General features: G+C 33.3%; 1 protein-coding gene across 5 annotated transcripts in view; it reads right to left on the minus strand.

The window, feature by feature from the left end:
* Positions 1 to 3,003: 3,003 nt before the first annotated feature.
* Positions 3,004 to 20,124, minus strand: part of PRPF18 (pre-mRNA processing factor 18) — a 64,693-nt gene continuing 47,572 nt past the window's right edge. For 2 of the 5 annotated variants that reach the window (XM_051962753.1, XM_051962752.1), the window contains one exon: positions 3,004 to 10,923. In XM_051962753.1, coding sequence (XP_051818713.1) covers positions 10,843 to 10,923 — 81 coding nt within the window. In that variant the 3' untranslated portion in view covers positions 3,004 to 10,842. Of the gene's footprint in view, positions 10,924 to 14,980; positions 15,172 to 18,071; positions 18,216 to 20,124 lie in introns of those variants that run through there. The other 3 variants (XM_051962751.1, XM_051962750.1, XR_007947780.1) reach the window with 2 other exon arrangements.

Consider the following 20,124-nt stretch of genomic DNA (forward strand, 5'->3'; position numbering starts at 1 on the left):
CTTTGGTTGATGAAAGAGTTCATGTCCAATACAGGCTACATCAGAGGAGAAGGAATCAAGATGGAGTGATAGGAAGCGTTGCACTGGGCTCTCCTCCACATACTCTTAAATTAACACTTCTAAAAAATGCAACCAGCAAAATCCTAATGGGGAAATACAGAAAAAGTCACAATGAATTATTTGTCGAATCCTCTGGATACAGAGACCTGTGACAGGAGGTTAACAGATACTGGGGATGGGGGACAGACCAAGAGCATCCCCCAGGACAGCACTTCAGTACTCAGAAAGAAGATGTACACTGGGACAAGGAGTATTCCCACTCATATCAGGGCACTGAAATATAGAGTACTGTGAACTAACAGCTTTGTTGCCCACAACCCATTTTAATTTGTATTAATTTATATATACACACACATACATATTTAAAACTAGGACAATTTACTTTTGGGTCCTGTAGCATTTTCACTTAGGATTTATTGAAATATAGGCTTTTATTTTACAAGAAAAGTTTTTTTTTTTTTTTAAACCCTATTGTATTTCAAATGAAGCTACTAGACAATCACTCTGGTTTTCACAGGAACATTTAAAAATGGCCTCCAAACCAATGTTTTATAACTCTCACTGTTTAGATTTTGATGGCTTAGAATGAGTGAAAAAGGCAAATGTTTTCTTATCTAGCCCTTAGTCATGGAATAGGCCTTACCTCAGACAAACTGGAGATCAGATGGCTCCAGAGGCAAGAGTGAGAGGCTGGTGACTCTGCATATCCCTGCCTCACTTAAATCCAATTTACTTGCAAGTCAGGACATCTTCCTATGTCAAGGTCTTTTCTGAGATGAACCATCCTCAAGGTCATTCACTGCTTACTGGGCCATACTATCTTGTAGACTTTTGTTTTGTTGGATTCCGACGCCTCTGGAAGAGTGAGATTTTGTGTAGCTCTCCTTACTTAAATCCAATTCATGCACAAGTATCACTCTTGTAGTGCCATTGGTCCCCTTCGAGAAGAACAAAGGGGTCTGCATGAAGTCTTCATACAAAAAACAGAGGACTTTGCAAACAGGTGTCGAATTGTAAATCTGCATTAAAGGGATTGGCCTTAGCATAAAAGGTCATTTTAGGGCATGGACTCAAAGGGTTGTGAAATGAGAAGAGGCAAGCAAATGGGATTTGTGGAAAGCTGCCCTTCACATGCTCTTTATTCAATTATTGGATTATAAATTTGGAACTGGAAGGGTCCTTAGAAATCATTAAGTTCAATTTCATTTTACAGATGAAGAAACTGATCAGTTGAAGTGATTTGCTCAAAGTCTTCCAGTATCTGAGCCAGGATCTAAATTCAGGTCTTTTTGACTCCAAATTTAGTCCCCTGCTGGCTAAACTATACTAATAGCAGCAATTCCTCTTCCAATCTCTACTTCTCAGATTCCTTATTTTTTCCTTCAAGACCAGAGATCAGCAAACTAAAGCCCAAGAGCCAAATCAGATCACTGTTTTGATGTAGTCCAGAAGCTAAGAATAGTTTTCACACTTTTAAGTAAATTTAAAAGATTTTTTTTTAATTTGGATTTTTAAATTCAACCATTCTGTAGAATAAATTGGAAATACATTCAAAGGGAAATTAAATCATATATACTTTTTGACCAAACAATACTACTACTAGATTTGTACCCCAAAGCGATTTAAAAAAAAAAAAAAAAGGAAAAGAGTTGGAAATTGAGGACACACTCATAAATTTGGGAATGACTGAAGAAATTGTTAGGTATAAATGTGATGGAATATTAAATGATGAGGACTGTTCTCAGAAAAACTTGGAAAGACTTAGTGATGATAACAAAGTGAAACAAGAAGAACCAGAACTTTGTACACACTAACAGCAATACTATAAAATGGATCAATTGTGATTGACTAAGCTATTCTCTGCAATACAATTATCTAAAACAATTCTGATAATGAAATGATGCTGTCCATCTCAGAAAAAGAATTAAAGTCTGAATATAGAATGAAAATTTCCTTTTTTGCCCTATTTGTAGTGGCTAGAAACTGGAAAATGAATGGATGCCCATCAATTGGAGAATGGCTGAATAAATTGTGGTATATGAATGTTATGGAATATTATTGTTCTGTAAGAAATGACCAGCAGGATGAATACAGAGAGGACTGGCGAGACTTACATGAACTGATGCTAAGTGAAATGAGCAGAATTAGGAGATCATTATACACTTCAACAACAATATTATATGAGGACATATTTTGATGGAAGTGGATTTCTTTGACAAAGAGACCTGAGTTTCAATTGATAAATGACGGACAGAAGCAGCTACACCCAAAGAAAGAACACTGGGAAACGAATGTGAACTATCTGTATTTTTGTTTTTCTTCCCGGGTTATTTATACCTTCTGAATCCAATTCTCCCTGTGCAACAAGAGAACTGTTCGGTTCTGCAAACATATATTGTATCTAGGATATACTGCAACATATCCAGCATATATAGGACTGCTTGCCATCTAGGGGAGGGGGTGGAGGGAGGGAGGGGAAAAATCAGAACAGAAATGAGTGCAAGGGATAATGTTGTAAAAAAATTACCCTGGCATGGATTCTGTCAATATAAAGTAATTATTAAATAAAAATTAAAAAAAAAAAAAAAAAAAAAGAAACTGTCCCAAAGTCAAAAAAAAAAAAAAAAAAAAAAGAAAAGAAAATTTCCTTTTTTAATTTTTGTTAGGGGGAATTGGAAAGTTTGTTTTCTTTTACTTCAGGACTAAAAGGGAAATAAGTTTTGCATGATTGCCCACATTAAAAAAAATCAATTTTAGCTTATGGGTCATTCAAAAATAGTTAATGGCTATATGAGACCATAAGGCCAGAGTTTGCAAATAATTGTTCATGCCCCAGATTGAATGCTACTTATGAAATTTTCTCCATCCCTCTCCACATTAGTATCCAGTTATCTGTAAGGACAGTATACCCCCTAGAAGAAAATAAGTTCCTCAGAGCAGGAGTTGGTTTTCCTTCTGCCTTTATTATCAGCCCCTTACACAAGTCTAGCACACCATAAGCACTTAATAAATTTCATTAATTGAATCAAAGATTCGCAAAGTTTTTTTATTCAAAAATATCTTGTAAGGTAGGAAGTGTTTTCCTATTTTTAGGTAAGAAAACTGAGATTTAGAGAGTCGGACCAAGGTCACAGAGCAAATAATTATCAGCAAAAAAAGAACTGTGAACCCAGATTTTGAGTTCAAATCAACCACTCTTCAGTATACTGTTATAAAACAAGAGGATTTGACTAGAATTCTAAAATTGTTTCCAGCTCTAAATTGATTCTACAGAACAAATGTTGCCCCTCCTTCCCCCCGCCCTGACCTCAACAGTATAAAATCCTATAAAACTTCAATCTCAGAGCAAAAAGACACTTCCTTTAGATACCTACCTGTTCTTCTGTTAAGTACTAGACAACTTGCCAACCATCAAGCTAGTGATTTTTCTGCTGTTGCAATTACAATGCACCATTTTTAACAGGAAGGTAGGAAAAGCTAGATTACGATTTAAGAAAAATCTATCAGCACCTTCATCACAATACTTTACCAATTCTTCTGTATTTAAATAGATGCATAATATTACATCGAAATATTTCCTCCAAAAATGCAAATTACAATCCAAATGTGTTTTTTCCATCTCTTCATAAATTGAAAGTCCAGAATTACATACTCACACACACAATCTCTCTCTCTCTCTCTCTCTCTCTCTCTAACACACACAAGTTTGGAAGGTATCAAATGAGATAAAAATTTTATTAAAACTGAATTTTAATGAAAATTTAAAATGCAATTTTTTTCATCTCTCCTTTCAAACTTGGGATCATTCAACTATGTTATGATCATAATGCTAGTTTAAAAAAAAAAGAGTCAGGAAGGAAGATCCAAGGGAAAAACTAATTTTAAAAATTCTAAACCACTTGGTTTTTATTTAAGCCTACTAGGAAAAAATAAGCATTTAATAAATGCTTGATGATTATTATGTACCAATTTGTTAGGCTCTTAAAGGAAGAAGACAAAAACCTCACCTTCTAGAAGCTTCTAATTTATGGACCAGAAATAAACATATCCAACCAGATACAAAATTTATGATACAAAATAATAGCTAAGTAGCCAATAGTAACTGTGGAGATCAGGAAAGGCCTCATTTAAAAGGTGGCACTTGGACTAAGCTTTGAAAGAATCCTATATTCTGAGAGGCTCAGGCAGGGAAGAGTAGGATTCTAAATATGGGATTCTGTGCAAAGGGAAGATGGAAAATGGAATCTCATGTAGTACAGAGAACAGTTTGGCTTGAATGTAGAAGAATCCAGGGAGAAAAATTCTGTATAATAAGCCTGAAAAGGTAGTCTCGAGCTGGATTAGGAAGGGCTATACAAGAAAAAGAAAGGAGTATGTATTTATTACTACGAGCAAGAAGGAGGCCCTTTTTGAGCAGAGAAGTAAAGAAATGTCATTTTAGAACAACGCTGAGAATGGAAAAAGAGAGAGGAGAGAGATTTGATTCAAGAAGTCCAATTTTTTTAGAACAGTCCAGATAAGAGGTGATGAAGGGTTGAACTAAGATTGTAGTCATGAAAGTAAAATAAAGATATGAAAGGGGGCTGGGGGAGTGGGAGAGGAAGAGATTTAGAACTAAGCAGACTTGACAAATAATTCAATAGAAAGGATAAAAATGTGCTTCAGGCAAATGATCCCACAAACTAATCCATAAACAAACCTTAAGCACTCACTATGTGCCAAAACAGTGCTGGTTGGTTGCTAGGGAAATAAAGGCCAAAATGAGGTTCAACCTACTCTTAAGGGGCTTTCTTAGAGTGTGACTCTAAGACAGTAATCCTGGTACCTGGACAGGCAGGAGATCCCTCCACAGAAGTGAAAAAGGTGGGGCCCTGTTTTGGACATGCTCAGTCTGTGATGCTTACATGGCTGCAGTGGGAAATATCTTAATAGGCATCTGGTGATGTGAGATTGGAGCTCAGGAGAGAGACTGAGACAATCATCTGTGTGAAGATATTAATTAAAACTCTGAGATCTAATGAGATCATTGAGAGAAAGATGAGAGCCTAGGGGTGAGCCTTGAGATCTTGGGGTCATGTATGATGAAAACAAAAAAGAAAAGTTGGCATGCATGTAAGTGGGTGTATACGCAGGCATAACCCTCTCTCCCTCTCCCAACTCCCCAAATACAGAAGATCAATCTAAAGATTATTTACCAAATCAGTTTCTTCCTTTATTTGCCTTATACTAATTATATTTATCTCAATTTCTATTGGTTTAAATGCAAAGATAATAAACACTAGCTATTGTTTTCCTGAGTTGCAAATATAGAAACCTATACAAATAAAAATAGGCATTAAAAAAATAAAAAATGTTCTTGATTCATATTGCTCTCTTCTCTGCTTTAAATCTTAAAAGGATCTTTGCTGAGGCAAGACAATCCTAAATGAACCATGGAACCATGTAATAGAACTGAAAAGACCTTAGCCTTCTGAGACCCACTCTTGGCAAGCTAACAGGCTGGGGGACCACAAAGGGCAAGGAGTCAAGGGACCCAGCCATGTGTAGTTGATTTTGAGCTTCTCTGCAGGAAGTGCAATGAATGAATTTTAGATTAGCAACAACATTCAAGAAAAGGCAACCTTTTTTCTCTGTTGTTACATATGGCTATGTCTATGTGCTAACTAAAGCATGGATACTTGAAGGCAGCTAAGAAAAGTTAGACAATTGTTCCAAAGCTGGTGCCTAAGGAAAGAGAGAAGAAACTAAACAAAAAGAAATGGCACAGTTAAATTAAGCAAACATTACAAACAACAAAATGATTAGCTTAAGTACATCCTATAAAGTGTCACAAAGTCTTTGGTCAGAAAACAAACCAAAAGAAACAGGCAGCCTTCCAATAATCTGATATTTTAGTGAAACTTTAAAAACAAAACAAATTATAAAATGCACAATAGGTTTGGCTCACCCTACAATTGTTATTGTTAAGTTAGCCATGCTTGTGTTCACCCTCATCACCCCACAACACCAAAATTTATTTAACTTTTCAAAAAAGATGTTGAAGGTACTATTAACCATTAAAATGCTAACTTGTGGTTGTAATCTAGCAAATCTTGTAACAGAGAGTTTGTGATGAAAAACAGTTGCCATAACAATGTTCCCATAGAGACCCTCAAGGGACTAGTGCTGGCTCTCACACTCTAGACAGCTGGAAATTCTTATAGAAATATTCCGTGAGAAAGTATTTTTCAGTTTCAAGACTCCCAATATGGTGCCATTCCACAAATTTCTATGGGATAAAGTTATTCTGACATGAGATTCACTCAGCTGGGATAACTATTGGGGGTGGTGCAGACAGTGAGAAGGAAAGAGTCTCTCAGGCATATGGTACTTAAAGATTATCCTACAGATCACAGCACCCCCATTAATAGGCTTCTTTCGCAGAAATAGCCTTTTTTTTTTTTTTTTACTCTCACCAAAAAGCTTGTGTAAGAGTAAAATTATGGTGATAAGAATCCTAGAACTCAAATCTACTCATTAAAGGCACTGAAGAACTATTCTAATCATTCTCAGGATGTTTACATTTAGTGTAAATTATCACTTTCTTCTACAATAAATAACAGTATTCTTTTTTTAAAAATAACAGTAGGCTTAAATCATTCATTCAATTCAAAACCAAAGAGTTAAGAGTAGATCAGAAAGCCACTAGAAAGGAAAGGCTTACAAATAAAATTAAGTTGTGCTGTTATAAATTACATTTCCTCTTCTACCAAATCTTTCTAGTTCACAATGCACAGCAAATCATCAAGATTTATTATTAACGACAGCTGCCTTCCTCAGTTTGTTTTCTCAAGACTCTCTTCTACTTCCTGAAAAACCTAGACTGTCCTTTGTCACCAATATTCATTTTTTTTTTTTTTGGCTAAAATTTGTTTTCTTAAATTTCCCCCAAAGACCGAGATCATTAACATTATTTCTAGACTGCCTCCTGTTTAGTATTTTCATTTCAGTTCCAATACAGAAATACTGTGCCCCACCACTGAGCCTAACAGAAATACTTTTAGGAAGTCTACAGATTATTTTTAAAACAACATAACTAACAACAAAGTTCATATGGAAAAACAAAAGGTCAAGAATTTCAAGGGAATTAATGAAAAAAAAAATCAAATGAAGGTGGCCTAGCTGTACCAGATCTAAAATTATATTATAATAAGCAGCAGTTACCAAAACCATTTGGTATTGGCTAAGAAACAGATTAGTTGATCAGTGCAATAGGTTAGGTTCAAAGGACAAAACAGCCAATAACTTTAATACTCTAGTGTTTGACAAACCCAAAGACCCCAGCTTTTGGGATAAGAACTCATTGTTTGACAAAAATTGCTGGGAAAATTGGAAACTAGTATGGCAGAAACTAGGCACTGACCCACGCTTAACACAGTATACCAAGGTATGGTCAAAATGGGTTCATGACCTAGGCATAAAGAATGAGATTATAAACAAATTAGAGGAACATAGGATAGTTTGCCTCTCAGACCTGTGGAAGAGGAAGGAATTTATGACCAAAGAAGAGCTAGAGATCATTATTGATCACAAAAAAGAAAAAGTTGGCTATATCAAATTGAAAAGTTTTTGTACAAACAAAACTAATGCAGACAAGATTAGAAGGGAAGCAATAAATTGGGAAAACATTTTTTACAATCAAAGGTTCTGATAAAGGCCTCATTTCCAAAATATATAGAGAATTGACTCTAATTTATAAGAAATCAAGCTATTCTCCAATTGATAAATGGTCAAAGGATATGAACAGACAATTCTCAGATGAAGAAATTGAGACTATTTCTAGCCATAAGAAAAGATGCTCCAAGTCATTATTAATCAGAGAAATGCAAATTAAGACAACTCTGAGATACCACTACAGATCTGTCAGACTGGCTAGAATGAGAGAGAAAGATAATGCGGAATGTTGGAGAGGATGTGAGAAAACAGGGACACTGATACATTGTTGGTGGAATTGTGAACACATCCAGCCATTCTGGAGAGCGATTTGAACTATGCTCAAAAAGTTATCAAACTGTGCATACCCTTTGACCCAGCAGTGTTACTACTGGGCTTATATTCCAAAGGGATTTTAAAGAAGGGAAAGGGACCTGTATGTGCAAGAATTTTTGTGGCAGCCCTGTTTGTAGTGACCAGAAACTGGAAACCTGAGTGGATGCCCATCAATTGGAGAATGGCTGAATAAATTATGGTATATGAATATTATGGAATATTATTGTTTGATAAGAAATGACCAATAGGATGATTTCAGAAAGACTTATATGAACTGATGCTGAGTGAAATGAGCAGGACCAGGAGATCATTATATACTTCAACAACAGTACTATATGATGATCAATTCTGATGGACGTGGCCATGTTCAGCAATGAGATGAACCAAACCAGTTCTAATAGAGCAGTAATGAATTGAACCATCTACACTCAGCGAAAGAACTCTGGGAAATGACTATGAACCATTACATAGAATTAATTCTCAATCCCTATATTTTTGTCCTCTTGCATTTTTGATTTCCTTCACAGGCTAACTGTACACTATTTCAAAGTCCGATTTTTTTTGTACAGCAAAATAATTGTTTGGGCATGTATACTTATATTGTATTTAATTTATACTTTAACATATTTAACATGTATTGGTCAACCTGCCATCTGGGGGAGGGGATGGAGGGAAGGAGGGGAAAAATTGGAATAAAAGATTAGGCAATTGTCAATGCTGCAAAATTACCCATGCATATAACTTGTAAATAAAAAGCTATAATAAAAACAAAAAAGAAATAAAACAACATAACTTCTCCCTAATTTGAATAAAAAAGGACATCTAAAAAGAGAGAGCGAGAAAGAAAGAGAGGGAGAGAGAGGGAAGGAGAAAGTACATATCTGCCAATTATGTCTAATACTTTCCTGTCCTTATGCATTGGCTCATCTGGATCCTTATCTAGAATGTTCTCTTCCTTTACCTAAATTCCTATATTCTTGAAAGCTCAACTCAAATGATATATTCTTTAAGAAATCTCACTTTTTTCCTCCTATAAAAACTACCCTTTCCTGGGCAAATAATTACTTTGTTTTTCTCTTTGAAAATAATATAAGATTTTGAATCATGGGTACCTATTTTTGTGTTTTATCCCATTAAGACATTACACACAGGCTAGAAACAGATCTTTTCTAAACTTGCTATGTGATAAACAATTTCTTTATCTGTGTAAATGTACTAAATAACTGTTCATTGATTTTTAAGTTAAAGTTACTGACAGTTCTCTTCAAGGACTTAGAACAGGGGTCCTTAACCTATGGCCAGGGATTTTTAAAAATATATCTTGGTAACTATATCACAATATAATTGGTTTTCTTTGTAATCTTATGTATTATATTTTATACATTTAAAAACAATCTTTGAGAGGATTTGGGTTTCCCCTTCCACCACCAGATTTCTAAAGGAGTCTCCGACACCAAAAAAGTTAAGAACTCTGGGCCAGAAGTACTTGTATACCTGTATTCAAGGCTTCTCCAATTCCCACTAAACCCTCTTTTTATCCTGAGTTTTGAACTAAATAAATGCAGAGTCAATTATGTCCAAGAGTCCTTCATACTACTACAACTAGAAGGAGCCAGCAAGTGGGTCATGTAAGTATCTTGATTATCACCACCTAGTTAATGACATCCTATTCATATAATCCATCAAACTAATCAATCCTTCTCTTTCTTCTACATTCAATGGGATATTAAATTTAACACAACAATTAGATAGCACTGCAACCTGGTGAGGATTGGCATATCCTGTGCACAGGAAATTAGAGTAAGTACTTATCTGATGATGTGGAACTAGGAAATACTGTCATAAGTGAACACTCATGGTAAGAAAAACACCATCTGCTTTGCCCTCTGCTATATGGTAGAATATGATAGAAAGAAAGTCACAAGTATATGACTAATTCACAGTATGTGGCAAAATACTGGACAATCCTGGCCTAGGAAGACCAAGCATTTTTGAACTTCATCATTCTCTTGGTTGTGATATTCCCTTTCCCACATGAAATTTTTTCCATTCATAATCTTATAAGTAGATTTTCTTTATAATTTTAATATAAAATTTCTTTATAAATTCACATAGTAAGCCATGTCTTAATTTTTAAAGCATCCTTTTCCTGATCATTTCAGCTTCTCTTAAGCTATTAGCCCCAGGAAAATCTCAAAAACAAGATCAGAAACCACAGAAAAACAAATGAGTCACATAATTGATAGTCAAATCTCTACTGGAAGCCAGAAAAAAAAAAATCAGACACATTTAAGAAATTCAAATGTAAACAACAGTTGCTGTATTTTTAGGTTAGCTGTTGAAGAAAAAAAGCTTTTCTCTGTAAAACCTGAATATTATAATATTTTACAGAAATAATAATAAGTCAAATGTTTCCTTTAATCCTTTACCAACAACGTTCACATATGATGGCAAAATGTTGAAAAGGAATTCCTTGATGATTGCTGTCTGTGTATGTAAAGTATCGGGAAATAAGGCTTGGTGCTTGAATTTGAGACTGTTAAGAATCAAAAACATGATACAACAATCAAGAGTCTTCTGTCATATTTGATGAAAGAACCAAACAGTCCTCTAAATAAAAGAAATGAATTAGATAGAAAATGGATGCTCCCAAAACTTGATTCTTTCTCTCCCCTTCATTCATGGAAGCAGTTCCTCCTAAAGGCCACAGGTCTTAAGTTTCTTATTGGTCTATAGCACCACAGAGAAGAGTTGTCATAGTGCATTATACTCCACACATTTTGATGGGTCTGTTGAGAAGTGCTTCTGACAAATGGTCATTAATCTTTTCAAACCCTAAGAGAATAAGAAGAAAATGGTTAAAATAAAAATGCTTTTTAAAAAATTTACATACTCATATAATAATAACATGTTGCTCTGAAGAAAAATCAATTCTACAATTTAACCCTCTCTTCAAGCTCTACTTATTGCCTCATGACGTGACGTTGACTAAGCTATCAAAAGACTATGCTAACAAAGCAAAAACCCTGCAGTCCTACACACAAGCTTCAAACAAGGGCCCAGAGATGTATTGATTTTTTTTTTAAATAGTAGCAGCTTTTCATTTTTCAAAATACATGTAAAAATAGTTTTCAACATTCACCCTTACAAAACCATGTGCTACATTTTTTCTCCCTCCCTTCTCTCCTCTCCTCCTCTAGATAGTAAGTAATCTAATATAGGTAAAGTATGTACAATTCTTCTAAACATATTTCTACATTTATCATGCTGCATTAGAAAAATCAGATCAAAAAGAGAAAAAAAAATGAGAAAGAAAAAAAACAACTCAACAACAATAAAATAGGTAAAAATACTATGCTGTGGATACACATTTAGTCTTCACAATCCTCTCTCTGGATGCAGATTGGATTGATTTTTGTGTGTTGTCCAAGGACGATGAGTCTAGTTCCTTTGTAGAAATTTATCATGTAAGAATGAATTTTTTTTCTGCCAAAGCAAATTCCTGTACATAGCAGGTTTGTAATGTGTTTTGAATGGTACTCATACAGATTCATGAAGAATTAAGATATTAATAAAACATCATATTTCAGGTATTCCTGATTTCATGTTACTTACACCTAAATGAGCTTCATAGCTTTGATTATAACAAAACAGTATTTGGTGGTTACACCTGAAAATGTCATGGATTATAGATAGTGGATCGTGGTTGTTCAGTAGTTTTTTTAGTTATGACTCTATTTGGGGTTGCCAAAGGTACTGACGGGATCTGCCATTTTCTACTCCAGTTCAGATTTTACAGATGAGGAAACTGAGGCAAGCAGGATTAAGTGACTTGTCTGGAGTCACTTAGCTAATATGTTATCTGAGGCCAGATTTGAACTCATGAAGATGTATCATCCTGATTCCAAGCCCAAAATTCTACCTCTTGCCCCACTTAGCTAGTTATTTACTAAATACAAACTAACTAAATCCTAGGAGGAAGAATAGAAAGAATTTCTAAAAATGTATACATTCATCATCCAGATTCCATTTAAAACAGACTCAAAACATCATCACTAAGGATCAGGCATTTTTGTTCTTATCACCAAAACCAGCTCATTATTCAAACCCTTACGCTTATTGAAAAACATATGCACCCTCAACTGGAGAATGGCTGAATAAGTTGTGGTATATGAAGTAATGAAATATTATTGCTCTATAAAAAATGATAAGCTGATTTTAGAAAGACCTGGAAAGATTTACATGAACTGATGCTGATTAAAGCAAGCAGAATCAGGTAAACATTGTACACAACAACAGTAAGATTGTGCAAAGATCAACTACTGTTGATCTTCTCAGGAGTTCAGTGATCCAAGACAATCCCAATAAATTTTGGATAGAAAATGCCATCCACATCCAGAGAGAGAACTATGGAGATTGAATTGTAAATCAACAAATGCTATATGTTCACTTTTTTTTCCTTCTGGCTTTTTTTTTCTCTCGTGGTTTTCCCTTTTTGTTCTGATTTTTTTCTCCCAAAATGATTCATAAGGAAATAAGTTTTTAAAAAATGAATATGTGTGTGTGTGTATGTGTGTATAAACATGGTTTGTTTTGACATGTAACTGGGGAATATTAAAATTTTTTTAAAAGAAAAAAAAAAAAAAGGACACAAATCTACCCAAAGTAATTTACATTTTTCCCTATACCACAAGCAAATAGTTAAAAATATGAGGTTTTTGATACTGCTACATCAATCATTAAACTCCAACTAGGATCTAGCAGGTTCAGAAAATCTGACAAACAAAATTGTATCATCATTGACCTGTGATTTCTAAGCCAATTTAAAACATCTAGGAGTTTGGTTTAATTATCTTTCATTTAATCTTTAAAGTTTGATTTTTCCCAAAAAAGCAACTGAAAAGAAAGATTATTTAAACATGAACCAATGTGTTTTATCACCATTTTCTCTTTTCCTTTTGCTGCTCAGATACTTGCTTTAAGATAAATATCATTCTCTTCTCATAGCCCAACTTGCCCTGAAGTGAAACTCTAATCCCATGTTTGCAGAATTGTAATCTGTAGCCATGGAAATGAATATGATATCATTAATTTGGCATCTTATATCCCCTGAAGGATAGGTAAGAAGAGAGACATAGGGCTAAGAAAGAGAACACTGCCGATGAAAAATAAATAGCTTTAGTCAGCAGCAAAACATGGCAAGAATTATTATGAGCAAATGAAAAGTAAATTGATGTAATTCTGGTGAATGTAATTTTCATTCCATTTTAACAGTGGATTTCTAAGCTAACTAAATAGGCAATGATTTAGAAATATATATTCATATTTAGCCTTAAGTTATCCTAATTCCTCAGAAATTATAAAACTTTGACAGTTTATGGCATAAATAGCTGCAAAACAAAATGTCATTATACCATTTTCAATACAGTTATAAAATACAGAATATAGATTTTCAAAGGCTCATAACTGAAGCACACAAGAGACTTATTAACAACCAAATGTACGCCAATACCTTAAATTGGACCATTCCATACTCAAGACTTGATTGACACATGATTTGAGAGTATCTCTTACTCAATAAAACAATGAGGTTATGAGTTGACTAGAACACATTTCCTTTCAAGCTTTTCACAAAAAGCTAAATAATTAGAACTTTACAATAAATACAAAAATTGCTGCCAACACTCTAAAATACTAAACAGTTTTAAAGTTCTAAATCACAATCATTCTCAAACAATATTTGCTTGCTGGAAGCATTACCAAAAGAACGGCACTGCTTCTATTAACTACAATAACCTTAAAATCTATAAGCATATCAAATAAGATTTCACTTATCATGAATGGTAGTAGTTAAAAGTTATATATTATACTAGTTAATGGAAAGTTAGAGTTCATCTTTCCTCAAGATATCTATGCCCTGAAAAATAACCTTAAGTATGTTCTGAAAACTACCTCCAGAAACTCAACTCCAATTTTCTTTTGGAATTAGTAAAAAATAAGCTTTTACTGAAACCAGGCTGCAACCCCAGTGGTTAATGTGCCTTATATTTCTTTTATCAAACTAACTTTAGAAAATGTAGCTTAAAGAAAATATATTTTCCTGGAATCTAGAAAATGGAAGAGCTTTCAGAATACAGTCCAAACCATAACAAACCCCTTGACACATAACTTATAAGTGCTCATTCAGCCTATCTGCCTAAAGTACCCTATAGAGAATTCACTACTTCCTAATGCACACTTTTTCATTTGGAGTTAGCATTATTATTTAAGAAATGTATCCTTATATTAATCTAAAATCTGTCTTCTTGCAATTTCCATCTACTACTCTTATTTCTACCTCCAGGATCAACTCAAATTAACCTAATCATGCTCTTCCATAGGACTCACAAGATTAAAAGAGCATCCTAATTCATGTATGCCTTCTAATTTCCAATTCTTTCATATGGTCCTCATCACAAGGGGCTTAGCCTTCTCATGACCTGATCACTCTTCTCTTGACCTATTTCAATTTGACAATTATCCTCATAAAGCATATACTTTCATAAATGAACAAAATGCTCCAAATATGGTTTGACCACGGTTATTATCTCCCAAATTCTGGTACTTCAACAAAGGCCTAAGATTATACTAACCTTTGGAGGTGAAACCCTGTCATGTCAAATCAACTGACTCATACTGAGCTTGCAATCCACAAATATCACGATGTAGTTTTCCTACAAATTATCATTTGGCCATGCTGGCCCTATCTTGTATCTGGACAGTTTATGTCTTAAAAATCAAAAGTAAGTTTTTACATTTATCTTTATTCCAAATTTCTAACCAGGTGATATTTTAAAGTACTTGCTGTCATTCAACAATTTTAATTTATCCCTCCTTTCAAGATTTATGTTACCTTCCAATTTAATTACGCCTTTATCCACATCACTGATTTTTTTAAAAAGTAAAAAGAATGGAACTGAGGACAATCCTGGGGCACTCCACCAGAAAAATTCTTCTGTGTCATGTTTTTGACCTTTTTCATGTCATTGCTCCTTTAGCAGTCCATTGAAGGTCATGGGGCCTTTATCAGAATAATGTATTTAACTGCATAAAATATATGGAATTACAAAGTTAACTTATAGTAGTTTAAAAAAAAAAAAAGATGTAATTCTTTTTTCTATCCAAATTCAAAAACTTCCTGAAACATATCCACATATCTAGAGATTCTCTGATAGCACATAAACTTCAGGTTAATAACCCCTGACCCTAGGTTGATACTAATCTTTTCATCATTACTATTCATCCATCCATTCAATGATGAAAAACCAGACCTAAGTTTATTATCATCCAGGCCACACCTTAAATAGAATCCACAAGGATATTATAAAAGGTTCCATCAAGTTATCTTGTTGAATTCTAAGTACACTTATGGCTATGGAATTCCTGAGAACTACCAGTACAGTTAGCTTGTCAAAAAGAAAAAGAAAAATAGGTGTAACTGGTTCTTCAATGAAACCATTCTGGCTCTTGCTGATCATTGGCTTCCTTTTCAAAATGCTCATAAACCATTTCAGGAATCAGACTCACAAAAATAAAGTTTTAAGAACCTTTCTTCTTTTATCAAGTCATTTTTTCTTCTCTCTGATCCTATAACACCTCTCCTCTTCTCCAAGGTTTCTAAGATAACTGCTTATCAATTATTATAACTTTTTAAATTAATAAACAATTTATTATTAGAAATAAATGTACCCCAAAATAAATCTAAAAATATATTACTGAAAGTGAAAAATCAGAATCACTTAGTAGTGTATCTTAATATGAAGAAGTCTTTAGATGAATCATATACACAAGATTCTAATAAAAATTTAAAACAATCTCAATAATAATAGCAACGTTAGGTCACGATACAGTTTACAACACTTTGCAACAACCCTGTAAGATATTCTTATTTTACATATGAAAAATTGAGAATGACTTGCCCATGTTGATAAAGCTAATATTAATATTAGGTTCAAACCCAGGTTTGCTGATGCCAAATTCAGTGGTCTTTCTACTTAGTTGTGATATCTCAAAGACTAAAAGATTGAGATGTAACTACTGATTCTCCCTCCACATTTCTACCTTAAGGAAATGAACAGACAATATGACATTCCCATATAAGTAATTTAATACAATACAGGGTTATCCTCTGGGATACAAAAATAATTAAGCTTACACTATACTTGCTGAACATTTAAAAAATTTTTCTGACACTAAAAACTCACATTAATTAGCCTAACATCATCCGCACAATCAATCAATCAGCAAGTATTTATTAAGCCAATGCCAAACACTGCGGTAGGTGTGATGGAAGAGCCATGGATGCTCTATATATTAGGTTCAGGAAGTCTTTCAGCAAAATATATCACTAAAATCAAATTCTTCTGAGTAAAATCCATACTAGCATTTAATTGACAAAATAACCATTCATGTAACTGCTTAGGATATAAAAATCTCCTGGGGAGCCAGCAGATGCAGGTATTTCCACACAGCTGCTAGTGAACAGGTCCCACTACAAAAATTAAATGCTTTAAAAAAACCCTGCACATGTGGAAAGCATACTGGAAAATTTTATTCCATAAGATGAAAACTGATAGCTTGGGATAGACTAAGACAGTTCCCACAGTTTCTTGAATAAAACAAGAAGGTATGTTAAGTTTTTTGTTTTTGTTATTGATTTTTACAGTTAAACACACTCCTTTCCAGAATTAATCATTCAAGATAGCAGAGTAGCAACAGGATGTCACCTAAATGTTTCCAAATTTCCTTCCAAATAACTTTATAATAATGCCTCAAATTGAATTCTTAAGTAGCAAAAGCAACAAAAGATCAAGTGAAACAATTTGCCAGACCAAGACAACTGAGGTGGTCAGCAAGAAAGGTCTGTCTCACCAGAGTAGTGGTTGGTCTGGAGTGTCACAGGGTAAGCAGCAGCCTTTTAAGGAAGCTGCAGCAGCAGCAGCAATTTCAGGAACTCTAGTTTAAAGATGAGAAAGCGGTTTAGCAACTGATCCAAAAGAGATTATGGGGGACTCTTTGCTGCTCCTGGGTTCAAGAACTTGTTGTATTACTTATACAGTGTTATAGGTGGCAATCCCAGGATATATAAGAACACTAGTATTTGTGGCCACCGGGAAAAAGAGGCCCTGTCACATTTTCAGGGAAGATAAGCATTCTTATCTGGGAGGGAGCAAGGGGCCCTAATCTCAGTTCTAAGATAGAAAGAAGCACTAGTGCTTATGGCTACATGAAAGTAAAAGCCCTGATGACAGTTCAAGGAGAAAAAGAGTTGCTAGTAATTGTGGCTACTGGTGAATAAGGTCCCTTCCTGATATTAATGGAGCAGAGCTGTGGAACAATTAAAAATTCATTGGAAACTAACTGACCTAATTCTAAAGAATGAGTAGGTCAAATTACAAATCATAAAAATGAACTATAATTTCATTAAAAACAATGACAGCAATAAAGATGAGGCTCCAAAACTTGTAGGATGCAGCCAAAACAGTACTTAGGAGAAAATTTTTATCTTTAAATGCTTATATCAATAACATCAAAGAAGAAGATAAATTTTTTAAAACTAGGAAAAAAAAAATTTAAATCTCCAATTAATTCCCAGAAACTCTGGAAAAATCAAACTGAAAGTCAAAAAAAAAAAATAGTAAATAAAACTAGGAATTGGTTTATGCAAAAAACAATAAAACAATCCATTGGTTAATTTGATTAAAGAAAAAAGACAACAAAATTATCTGTATCAAAAATAATAGGGGTGAATTCATCACCAATAAAAAGGAAATTTAATTAATTATTAATAGCTATTTTCCCCAATCATATGCCAGTAAATTGTATAACTTAAGTAAAATGAATGTATATTTACAAAAACATAAATTATCCAGATTAACAAACAGGAGAATCAAATATTTAACTAACTGCGTCATAAAACAAGGCATCAATGAGTTCCATGGTAAATTCACAAGTGAATTCTACCAAACATGTAAAGAACAATTAATCTCAATATTACATATAATATTTAGGAAAAAAAAAGGGGAGGGGGATGGGAGAAGAGAGTCTCCTACCAATTTCTTTTTATGACATAAATATGGTGCTGATACCTAACAAGGAAGAAGAAAAACAGAGTGAGAAAAAAACTACAGATGAATTTCCTTAATGAACATTTATGAAAAAAAAATTAAATAAAATACTAGCAAGGAGATTACAGAAATCTATCACAAAGACCATACCCTATGACCAATAGAAATTTACACCAGGAATGCAAGATTGGTATAGTATTAGGTAAGCTATCAATATAGTTAATCATATGAATAACAAAAAAAAAAAAATCAAAAATCAAAAATCAAATAATTATATCTATGAAGATAAAAAAAAGTTTCTAACAAAATAGAACACTCATTCTTATTAAAAACACTACAAATCATAGGAATAAATGAAGTCTTTTTAAAAGTGCTAAGTAATCTATCTAAAACTAAGAGCAAATATTTAATCTATGTTGAGACAAATGAGCTCTCCCAATAAGACCAGGGTGAAATAAGGATGCCCATACCACTATTAGTTAGTTAATACTGAACTAGAAATGCTATAGCAGTAAGAGAAGCAAACAAAATTGAATTCGAATAGGCAATGAGAAAACAAAATTATCACTCTTTGCAGACATATGATAGTATTACAACACTAAAATAAGTGGTTTTAATAATTAACAATTTCAGCAAGGTGCAGGACATAAAACAAACCCACATAAATCATCAACATTTCTATATACTGTGGAAGAGATAGAAAAATTCAATTTAAAATAACTGAATACGACATAAAATACTCGGGAGGTTACCTGGCAAGACAAATGCAGAAATATATATAAACACAATTACTGTTCACATAAGTTTTTTTTATACAGATCCAAACAATAGGAGAATTATTAATTGTTCATGAGTAGGCCAAGCCAATATAATAAAAATGACAATTCTAACTAAATTTACTTATTGCCATATCAAACAAATAACAAAATTCATCTAGAAGAACAAAGTCAAGAATATCAAGGGAATCATTGAAAAACAAATGCGAAAGATAATGACCTAGTAGTATCAAATTTCAACTGTATTAAAAGTAGTGGTGGATCAACAGAATAGATTAGGTATACAAAACCCAAATATTCAAGCTTTGGGGACAAGAATTTAACGTTTAATAAAAATTACTGAGAAAACCGGAAAACAAGTTGGCATAAATTAAGTAGGAAAAAATTCTTTTCACATCACTTTAAATATTTGCATATTCACAAAATCTGAAGTCAATTTTAATCTTTTTCCTTTTTCCTGCTTACCTCTCTGGGTCTAATAAACAGGCTAACAAGTTAAATTTGGGTCAAAAGAGAAAAGAAAAAAAAATCCTAAATAACTGAAAAATGTGAACCTAATTGATAGTTTCTGAATATACAAAACTTGACTATAATTCATGCAAAGTATTTTTCAAAAGAATTCTGAAAAATAAAGGAAATCTAGGAAGTAAGTTAAAGGAAACTCTTTTGTTGATCAAAATGAACAAAGTGTCTGGAACTACCATTGCAAAATTTTATTTGAAACTACAAAATTCTAACTAGCATCACTGTAAATACAGTTCTAAGTTTATGAATAATTAATAGCTATCTATACCTTATTTATTTGCTCTAAGTGTTTGTAAAATAAATCTGTCTTATTTAATTTTTTTTGAGAAAAGTAAGAGAATATTTTTTGCAATTAAGTTGTATAGAGGCCTGAAAATGACCGAGAGCTGAAAAGACTTCTCTATTGTGGTCCAATAGTCCTATTTTATACTACAATTCATAAAGCAGAAAGTTTTTTATTCTCATTTCTTAATCAAATGCTAATGCTTCAAATATATGGCATTCAAGATTATTTTCTAATGTAGAGCAGGACCAGTATATAATTCTGTCTTACATATTAAGCACTTAAATTAGTCCTTTAAGGATACTATAACTAATAAGTTATTAACATTTTATATATGGAAATTAAT

The sequence above is a fragment of the Antechinus flavipes genome, chromosome 5, assembly GCF_016432865.1.
Source record: "Antechinus flavipes isolate AdamAnt ecotype Samford, QLD, Australia chromosome 5, AdamAnt_v2, whole genome shotgun sequence".
NCBI lineage: Eukaryota > Metazoa > Chordata > Mammalia > Dasyuromorphia > Dasyuridae > Antechinus > Antechinus flavipes.